General features: G+C 41.3%; 1 protein-coding gene across 1 annotated transcript; it reads right to left on the reverse strand.

The window, feature by feature from the left end:
• Positions 1–6,366: 6,366 nt before the first annotated feature.
• Positions 6,367–7,143, reverse strand: LOC125590586. The gene has a single exon (XM_048764203.1). The coding sequence runs from the start codon at positions 7,141–7,143 to the stop codon at positions 6,367–6,369; it is 777 nt and encodes a 258-aa protein (XP_048620160.1).
• Between the last annotated feature and the right edge of the window lie 4,208 nt (positions 7,144–11,351).

Here is an 11,351-nt window from a genome sequence, read left to right on the forward strand (position 1 = left end):
TGTTTTAATAGTTATATATTTTCTGTAGGTTAAATTTTCATGAACAGATTTTCAATTTATCGTCAATTGCTCAGTATAAAGAAAAATCCTTCAAAGATTGCATAGTTAGGTTTAATAAATGGTTTATAAACATGTATCGTTTTGCAATGAATTCATCTTTTAGAAGTCTTATCTTATTTTTCTACGTGATTTCTTCCTATTCATTTTTCTGTTTACACCTATTTTGTTTGTTTATGACTGTAATATCTCATTTCTTCACTCTATTTATGGTTTATAAGCATTATTGGTCAGTTGTTGCTGCTAAATAGTTTGCGTCGATCACACCGTCTAATTCAATGTTTATGCATGGTCGTGGCAGCATAAAATTAATCAAGCAGATGGCTGGGAAGACGATTGGCGTTAGGAACATAGAAGGAAAAGGAAGATAACCTTATGTTATTATAAATTAAAGCTGTCATGGTCTACGACATTCTTCACAGGACAAGGTATGTATTTTCTTTCTCTTCTTTTTTTCTTACAACTTTTTCTATTGAACTGTGGAAGTGTTATTTTTAATTATTATTTTCTTCTTTGTCATGAAGTCACCTTTACTTCTAAAATGTTTGAGCTACAAAATACATGCGATAAAAAATAAAAAGTATGAATCTTTTATTTTCTGTTAGTTTAACATTATTCTAATTTAGATAATTCTAAAAATCTGTACATGTGTGCTTTATTTTCGAATATTATCATCAAAGTTATACACCAATCTATGAGCATTGACATGTCGTAATTTTCTGCCTGAATGAGCCAAGATGTGATGGCAAGCTTACATTTACAGTCTCCATTATCAAGGAAAATGTATTGTGTATAAAGGTTGTAGATAATTTTTTTAAAAAGGTCAATATGAGACATTCATGGAGCTTTTTCATTTTCATTGCCACAGTTCGTTTAATGGAAATGATGAATTAAACTGTTGCATCCTAGGTGGCATCAAAGAACAATATAGTTTTGATATTGGTATTTATCAGTCACGTTCTGATTATGGGATGTCATGACAGACACATTTGATAAGATGATATTTTAGTATAATTGTATAAATATTTGATCTATCATGACATCTCGAGATGAGAGCATTGTATAGTTAGAGTTAATTAGGAAAGACCCAAAATTTTGTATTCAGAGCATTGTGTGATTTCATTAGGATAGGATCATCGTATAGTTAGATTTAATTAGGGTAGGACCAAAAATAATTAATAGTTAATGAATATATCCAACAACCTTGTATAAGTAGATCTTTTAGTACTCCTTCCCTTTTAATAGTATAGATTCCTTTTTTTTTTGATCAAATTAAACTTATATTGAAACGTAGTTACTCATCCCCAAGGAGGTTTGATCGTAGGTAGTACAAAGCTGATTTAGCCAATAAATCAGCATGAGCATTTGCTAAACGCGTAATAAACTTAAAGGAGATAGAGGTGAAAGACTGAGCCAACTGATGGATGTCATGTAGGATGTCTTTCAAAGCCACATCTTGTCCTTGTGAGTTCAGGAGCAGGATAAGAGCTTTTGAGTCAGAGTAAACAATGAGACTGCTGACGTGTGACGAGACTGCAGCGTTAACCACAGCTTTAACCGCAAGTGCCTCAGCTACAAGGGCCGAGGTGACAAAGCGCCGGTGAGATGAAGAAGACTCTGCACAGGTTCCTTCAGCGTCTCAGAGTTGCCATCCGAGGCCGCAGTTGCCTGTTGAAGAATCCCAAGCTGCATCTGAGAATGAAGACCAAGTATAAGAATTAACAGCTTGTTTAACGTTAGATGAAACCACATATTGTGGTACAGGAGGTTTTGTGACCATCGTCTGAGCAGCTCTCCAAGCTCTTGCATCTTGAATAGCTTTAAGAACAGAGTCTTTCTCAGTAAAGATTATGTTTTCAAAAAGGAGTTTGTTCCTATTGGTCCACAGAATCCATAGGATCCAGGGATATAGTGGCGTGCTTCCAAGGCCAAGAGGGGGAAGAGATATCATCTTCCGGCATCGATCAAGTAGTTCTGAGACAGATGAGACTCCATGTGGGTTCGGTTTATTGATGCACGGGAGTAGTTCCCACACCTGGCCAGCAAAAGGACAGTGTAGTAACACGTGAAGTTCAGTTTCCAATTCGCCACATCGTTTGCAAGTAGCGGCAGCATCAATTCCTCTGTGTACCAAGACTGAACCCACAGGGAGCGCTTTGTTGTTGGCCTTCCAAAGAAAATGTTTAATCTTTGGTGATGCTTCTATCTGCCAAATACACTTGTTCCAATTGAAAGCTAGGTCAGATTGATCTCCATTGCAGAGTTTGGCTATAGCATAGCCTGATTTCGTGGAATACACGCCTGAGGCATTGGGCAGCCACACTCTCTCATCTTGCATTCCAAGGGTACTGGGAATCAGTCTCCGGATTGCTTCCTCGTATTGGGGGAGGTTACTACTAATAAGATCAAGGTCCCAGTCTGTAGACGATGGTTTCATAAGTTTGTTCACCCGCCAGTTACGATTTTCTTCAGTGGGTGGTCCCATGATACACATTGGTTCAACAGTTGATAGCCATGGTTCATTCCATATCTCCACTTCATTCCCTGACCCTATTGCCCAGCCTAATCCCTTAACGAGCAAATCACGTCCCACCAAGAGACCTCTCCAGCCATGTGAGGCACTTGCTGGAACCTTCACGTCCAAGAAAGAAGAGTTAATGCAATACTTGCCTAGAACGATTTTTGCCAGTAGGGAAGAAGGCTCCTTGAGGATTCGCCAAGACAGTTTCGCAAGCATTGCATCATTGAATTGTGCAATTTCACGGAACCCTAAACCGCCAGCGTTCTTCGGCTTTGCGAGTTTTTCCCACGCAATCCAACTCATCTTTTTTACACTAGGGGAAGCATCCCACCAAAACCTAGTAAGGATAGATTGGATTTGTTTGCACAAGGACATGGGAAGTTTGAAACAAGACATGGCGTAAGTCGGCATAGCTGCTAGGACTGATTTGAGTAGCACCAACTTCCCCGCTCCGGAGAGGAATCTCGTTGTCCAACTATGTGAGCGTTGTCTTATGCGATCCACCAGTGCCGCGAAATTGTCTCGTTTTTTCCGACCAAAGTGCTCCGGTAAGCCTAGATACTTGCCGACTCCTCCCTCGTTGAGAATTTGGAACTGGTCTCTTACTCGCCGTTTCGCTTCCCCAGGTGTTTTCGATGAAAAGGTAATGGAGGATTTATCCAGATTGATGCATTGACCTGAGGCGTCTCCATACTTCTTTAGGATCATGATGAGTTTCGCACAGCTTTTGTGATCCGCCCTACTAAAAAGCATAGTATCATCTGCGAACAAGAGGTGGTTGATGGATGGACTGTGACGAGAGACTTTGACTCCAATAACATCACCCTGAAGCTGGGCTTTCTTACAGAGGCCGGATAGAACTTCCGTGCAAAGGATAAACAAATATGGTGAAAGGGGATCGCCTTGTCTGATTCCTCGGGTCGGATTAACTCTTCCCTGTGCCGCTCCGTTGATGAGATAAGAGTACGAGACAGAGGTCACACAGTTCATGATCCACCTGACCCACAGGTCGTGGAAACCCAGCCGCGTGAGAACATTCCGTAAAAAGCTCCATTCGATGCGGTCGTATGCTTTACTCATGTCCGTCTTGATAGCCATGCTACACCGGACGGTGGCGCTTGAATGTTGAAGATAGTGTAGAATCTCGTGAGTTATAAGAACGTTATCCGCAATAGATCTTCCTTTTACGAATGCGGACTGGTGCTCTGATATTAGTCCGGTGAGTAGTGGCTGGAGCCGTCGTGTGAGCATCTTGGCTATGATCTTGTAGTGTGTGTTGCAAAGAGCGATAGGACGGTAGTCCGACACCTTTTTCGGGCTTGAGAATTTTGGAATGAGCCTTACGTGAGTTTCATTCTGTCGCGTGTCTAGGGTTCCAGTAGTGAAGAAACTTGTGATATCTTCTACCACATCATCTCCTATAATGTCCCAAAATGATTGGTAAAAGCTGGCCGAGAAACCATCTGGTCCCGGTGCTTTATCAGGGTGGATAGAGAATAATGCTTCTTTGATCTCTAGTGCTGTCGGAGGAGCAATCAATGTATCGTTCATCTCTGTGGTGACCATCGGGGAGATCCCTTCCTCCACTACCTGAGATGAATCAGACATTTGGCATGAGAAAATCCGAGTAAAGTACTCGGTTATGCTCAGTACTATCTCCTCTTCCTTGTAGACTGCATTTCCTTCACTGTTTTCAATTACCGAAAACTTGTTGATAGCTCGACGACCTCGGGTAGATGCGTGAAAAAAACTGGTGTTGCGATCACCACTTTGGAGCCATTGGTTACGGCTCCGTTGTCGCCAGTAGAGTTCCTCCTCTTTATATGCTGATTCAAGTGTAGCCGAGAGAGAAGCTATGATCATCGGGTCCGGAGCCAAGCTAGATAGAGCAGACTCTAGCTCCACTTGTGCCTTCTGGATCGCTAGATTGCTGTTAAGGTTTTGTTCCTTCACCCAAGCGATGATGCTATGTCTGATCTTTCCCACTCTTGTAAAAACAGAGTCATTTGGATCGCTTGCCCATTGATCAGCCACTATCTTGCGTATCTCAGGTTTGTCCTTCAGCCTTCTATCAAACCTGAATAATCCTTTCTTCTTGCGGGTAGAGACATCAAAGTGTACCACAATTGGCCTGTGATCAGACCCTTCGAAACGGAGATACTCGCAATGTCCAGCTGGGAATCGTTCAAACCAAGAGCAGTTTCCCATAGCTCGATCCAGTCTTGATTGAATGAAATAGTTGTGTCTTGTTCCTCTCCACGACAAATGATTCCCGGAGTGTGGAAGGTCCCAAAGTCCCATTTGAGAAACGAAGCTCCTAAACGGGAGGAAAGATCCTTCCCAACGAGCTGGGCCTCCAACTTTTTCCGAGTTGTCGAGGAGATCATTGAAATCACCGGTTATCAACCAGGACTCATCTCTATCCGCCCCAATCTCAGTTAGTTTTCTCCAAAACTCCGGACGATCAGAAGCATTTGGAGCACCATAAATAAACGAAACAAAAGAGAAAGTTCCCCGAACTTCGATTCGTGTATCAATTATATTTGGGGAGGAGAATAAGATTTCAACCTGAATTTCATCTTTCCAGGATAGGCAGAGACCTCCCGCCAAGCCCACCGGAGGGACCGTGAAGTGGTTGGTGAGGTCAGAGTTTTTGAAGAGTTTAAACAGCGCTTCATCTTGATTTTTAGTTTCCATTAGGAACAGAACAGCCGGAGAGATCCGCTTGCGGAATTCTCCGATACGCTGGATCGTCAAGGGGGTCCCAATACCTTGACAATTCCAGCTCACGCATGCTAAGGAAGAGGTTTTGGGGGAACCCTAAAATCCTTCCCCTTCTTAACCGTTGGAGGAATTATTTTAGTGTTCAGTGCTAATTTGCGTGTTGCAGCTGATGTTCTTCTTCCTCCGGCCACTATCGCATCGAGCATCAGTTTTCTTTTAGGAGATGGATGGACTTTAGTAACCCGTCGTTTCTTAATAGCGTGGCCTTGTGCTGGGCTGTTCCCAACCTTTCTAAGGGTCTGAGAATTCCCAACTTTCCTTTTTCCTGCAGCTTTAGCCAGTGCAGCCAGAGTCAGCTGATTTTCCTCACTTTCTTCAGTTTCAGTTTGGAGGAGGGGGCCTAAGCGGAGTGAAACATGGATTCTGTCTTCGCTGAGAGTCCTGATAGGTGATCGTTCCGAGGGGCCCAGCCTACCCGAGTCAAAAACATTCGAACTCGATGGTCGAGTAATAGAATTTATCACAGGGAGATGCATATTTTCATCAACTTCCTGGAGCTCCACATTATGGATGTGTTTAGAGTTGGAGTTTGACTCTGATCTTTCATTTAGACTGGTTCTCTGTGTGTGGACCGAAAGCCTATCCTTTGCACAGATTCTTTCCTCGCTCTTTGAGTTGGAACCACGCGGGTCTGAGAGACGATCTGCGATGCTGTTTCGCCTTTGCACTGTTATGGCATTTGTTCCGGGGGACTGGTTCGACCTAGATCTCTCTTCTCTTATAGGTGATATCCCTGGCTTGTTATGCATGGGAGGTGCAAGGGGCTCCCGAGAATGGGAGACATAGTCAGCTGACGGTTGATCTCGTCCTTCTCTACGGGGCGGAGTTCTTCTTGATGATGGGTTACTTCTGATAGAAACATTCCTATCATCATAACGTCTCTTATTTTCCTCATAGCCAGAGCTCCTTTCAGAAACAATCCTAGAGGGATCGTTATGAGAAGAGCTTCGAGCATCTCTTGGGTCCGCATATTTGTAGTTAGACCAGCGAGCTCCCTCTCTCGATTATCCTTGTTGTAGACGAGTTTGTCTCCTGCCTTCCTGCCGCCTTTTGCTTTCTTCGATTCTTTCCAAGGTGTTGTGTTGGGAGATGCCCAACATCCTCTGATCTCTTCCTTGTCTAGATGGAGGGCGAAGCTCGCAATCTTCATCTTCATGTGACAGAGACTTACAGAAGAAGCAATGTTTTTCAAGCTTCTCATATTCCAACTCCACTTCCACAACTTTCTTTGAAGGAAGTTCGATGTCCATACGCATGATGAGTGGTTTTAGCCCATTGATCTGAACTTTCATTCTTGCCTTCTCAAAGTCACGTAGTTCAATAGGGCCTAGGGCTGCTCCTATGATGTCGAAAGTTTCATCAGTCCAGTAATGGAGAGGAACTCCATGGACCTTAATCCAGAACGAGATCGTCGCAGGGAACGAGTCCGATACTATCGGTTCCCATCTCTGAAGGATCATCATCCACTTCTTAAAATGAAAAGGCGATTTTGAGAGTATGGCTTGAAGGTCCTGTTCCGATTCAAACCCAAATTGGAACAAGGACGGGCCCAAATCTCTTCCAGTGATTCTGCCTACCACATTCCAATGTTGAAGAAAGAAGTCAACCAGTGCTCTAGTCTTTTGGATTGAGGAATTGGTGACTCTTCCTATGAGTGTGAATCTGTTGCGCTCTATGAGTTCAGAGCTATCCGAGGCCGGGATTCTGACAAGCGGTTTACGGAAAGGAGGACGTTCCTCTTTCCATTTTCCTTTGTCAGCTCTTGAGTAGCGGTTCGCCATTGGCTCGTCGGAATAAAGTAAGAAGTTCCACCAGTGATAGATACGCGAGACTACAGGGAGTAGTAAGGATACCGTATGACGATGGGGACTACAAGGATGTAGTAAAGTGAGAAACCAGTAGCTAGTGGTTTCATCCAACCATAAGGCTGTCGCAGTTGCAGGAGCCTAACATGGTGGTATGGTCGGAATCAGCGAACGTCGGCGGTGAAAATGGTCGGAGAAAACGGTCCCTCCGACACGGTCGGGGGAAGAATCCGGCGTGTAAAGACCAGAGAAGTCTTTTATCCACCAGTAACTTCCTTTCCCGGTAAGCAGTTCAAAAACCTAGAGAAGAGATTGCTGGACACTAGCCGAAAGGGGAAGGTCAACTTTGCAGACAGTCGGGAATCTAGCGGTTAAAGCCCAATATCGTAAGGTGTGCCTGGGAGAGAATTTGAACGTGCGAATCCATTGCGCTGTCCTAACTGTATCCTTCTTTCTTGTTTTATCTTTCTTTGTATTCTTCAACTTGGTACGCCCCATATTATTATACGCACGCACTTATGTTTTCTTGTAAATATCTGCATAACTATAAAGTTTTAATTTGCTACGGGCAGCACTAGGGTTTAGTGCAATAGCAGTCCTCGTTTCTCCCCCACATTTCTCTGACACTACTAAAATTTTAGTATTGACAAGAAATACTTTGGACTTCATTCGATTGTAATAGCTATTGATATATGTGTGTGTGTTCTTTTGTATAACCGAAACTCTTAGACGAGTCCATATCTCAGGATTTTTTGAAACCTGATCCAGACCCGCGGTTGAACCGGTAAATCCCGTGACCTAGAAAAAAACCGGTTTGGATTTTGCGAAAAATCCAATATTTAGAAACCCGCAAAAATCCGAAAAAATCCAGTAAAACCCGGAACCCGATACCGGTTGAATCACTGGTTGAACCAATAAATAAATTTTACTTCTTTATTTTTTATTTTTTAATTATGTTTTTAGATTATGTTTTATATTCTAAGTTTCCAATTAACAAGTTAGGTACTGGCAAAAAAAAAAGTTAAGTTTTCCCTTTTCAGTTTTATATTTGTGATTTTTAGATTTTGAAAAAGATTTCACTATGCCACCTGAAGAAAATGAAGTGAACGATGATAGAAAGAACCAAAATTAGTTGATGTAATTTGGTGTTAGTTTATTTTCGTTATTGATAATTTATTACAATGATCTTTTACTTTTGGTTTATTTTGTATTTGAAGTTTAATTTATTAACATTAGATATTTAAATATTTATAAATTTTATGTCTTGATTTTTTTAGATGTCATAACTCTTACCTTATTAGAGAAAATTTTAAGTAGTCTAAACTATTTTTTGATATTTTGTATATCAAATGAAAATAAAAATATAAAAACTAAAGTTAAGTATTTTCTAAATGTTTTTAAACATAAAATATATACATATCCAAACTATTATTTTATGTTTTAAAAAAATTTTAGAAAATATTAAACTTTAGTTTCTATATTTTTATTTACATAGTAGATATATTATTATATAATAAAATTAATTCATTTATTAACCCACGGTTCATCCGCGGTCGATCCAGTGATCCAACAACCCGATAAGTCGTCCGGGTTCAGTGTCCGGGTCGGGTTTAAAAACATTGTATTCAATACAAGTTAGTTAATCCGATAGACAAGACAACTTTATATTTGTCTCGTTGTAGTTTTTTTTGGATCATCATTAGAGATCGAACCATGAGGCCCTATTAATACATAACACCAATGTGTGAGAAGTTGTAGCCCAAAAAATAAAGTATGAACAGTTTCTTAGCTTGTGTTTCAAAAAAAAAAAAAAAGTGTTTCAAAAAAAAAAAGAACAGTTTCTTAACTAGGGGATCCCTCTTAAGTAAAGATAAGATGGTTAGCCTAGGGCGGTCCACACATTTCCGTAAATATGTAAACAGGTACACTACAAGAAAACAGCGATATTCTGACGGACATTCCGACGGAAAATGAAATCCTCGGAATATACCGAGGAATTTCCGAGGAAATTCCGAGGAAACACAAAATTGGGTTTCCTCGGAATTTCCTCGGAATATACCGACGAAATTCCGAGGAAACTACAGTCCGTCGGAATATTCCGAGGAAATTCCGAGGAAAACTGTGTTCCTCGGAAAAAACCGATGAATTCCGAGAAAATATTATAGCCGTTGGAGAGCCGTTGGGGGATTTTACAAAATTCCGAGGAAATTCCGACGAACTAGTTTTGTCCGTCGGAATTCCGTCGGAATTTCCTCGGTATGTCGGCAGGATTTAAACTATAAATACAAGCACTCCTCTTCCTCTTCATTCACTTCATATCTTCATCCTCCCTCTTACTCTATTTACACACGAATTTGATTCATAAAAAATATGTCTTCTTCAAATTATTTTCGTTCTTGGATCGATCGACCTCATTTGGATCCGAACACGAGATTGCTTACGGAAGAATACCAACGAGGTATAACCGAATTCATGGGGTTAGTTCACCGACAACCGGAAGCAAAAACAAGTATGTTAAGATGCCCTTGCTCTAATTGTAAAAATAGAAAGGTTATTAAAGAGTGGGATGTTTGGACTCATCTATATTTGAGTGGGTTTACACGAAGTTACAAAATTTGGTATCATCATGGGGAAACTGATTATGAACATGGTAGTACTAGTGAACCTCAGCCAGCGGTTAGATTAGAAGAACCAATTAGAACGGATGTAGATTATGGTGTAGGTACTGAGCAGATGGTAAATGATCATTTTAGAGGGGAAGATTTACCCAATGCAGAAGCTAGGAGATTTTATGATATGTTGGATGCTGGAAAGCAACCATTGTACGAAGGTTGCAGAGATGGTCATTCAGCTTTATCATCTGCTACAAGATTGATGGGCATTAAAACAGATTATAATTTGGCTGAAGACTGTGTGGATGCGATTGCTGATTTTGTAAAAGGTATTCTACCCGAGGATAATGTAGCTCCTGGTTCATACTACGAGGTTCAGAAACTCGTAGCTGGTCTTGGTTTATCGTATCAGGTAATAGATGTATGCAGCGACAACTGCATGATTTATTGGAGGGCGGATGAATAGCGGGTTACATGCAAATTTTGTGGAAAGCCTCGTTATAAAGATACGAGTGGAAGAGTTCCAGTGCCATATAAAAGAATGTGGTATTTACCTTTGACGGAAAGGTTGCAGAGGTTGTATATGTCTGAACGCACAGCGCAACCAATGAGATGGCATGCGGAGCACTCAACAGATGGTGAGATCAGACATCCTTCAGATGCAAAAGCGTGGAAGCATTTCCAATCAAAGTATCCCGACTTTGCGTATGAGAGAAGAAATGTCTACCTTGGATTATGTACTGATGGTTTCAGTCCGTTTGGCAAGAGTGGAAGACAGTATTCTCTATGGCCCGTCATTCTTACACCATACAACCTCCACCCAAACTTGTGCTTGCGACGAGGGTTTTTGTTTCTCTCGATTCTCGTTCCCGGACCAGAGCATCCTAAGAGATCACTTGATGTGTTTCTTCAGCCACTAATATATGAGTTGCAACAACTATGGGCTCAAGGTGCTGAAACATACGATGTTTCGTGTAAAGAAAACTTTCAAATGCGGGCAGTACTAATGTGGACAATAAGTGATTTTCCAGCATATGGTATGTTGTCCAACACAAGGACGCAAGCGCGCTACAAAAAAAATCCGAAATTTTGGTCTAGCACTTCCAGTTGGCTTAAAAATTGTCTCTGGAAAGATGCTCGATTCATACCATACAAGTCATATAAGCCGTGAACCTATCGCGGACTTTAAATCAGTACGAATCAGGTAGAAATCGCAACAGAAAAATCGATAGCTGGCTAGTCACCGCACAAACCTTAAAACCGAGAGTAAACCTAGGTTTTGCCCTAAACCCATCGCATTGGTCTCAGACATCTCAAGACATGATATCTAAACGATACGAGATCCTAAAACATGTCTCTCCGTTCATATCTTGACGTTTCCAAAAGTTCGTAAGAATAAATAATTTTTACGAAAATGCACGTCTCGAACAAACCAACAGATTGAACGCCTCAACGGAATTAAATATGAGAAGACAACTCATGTTTACTTCAAACCCACTCGAAACAAATTAACTCAAACAAACATCCATTATATATAAACAACATAGCGGTAGGGGTTCAAAGCCACCAACG

The sequence above is a fragment of the Brassica napus genome, chromosome C7 (genome assembly GCF_020379485.1).
Source record: "Brassica napus cultivar Da-Ae chromosome C7, Da-Ae, whole genome shotgun sequence".
In the NCBI taxonomy this organism is placed as follows: Eukaryota; Viridiplantae; Streptophyta; class Magnoliopsida; order Brassicales; family Brassicaceae; genus Brassica; species Brassica napus.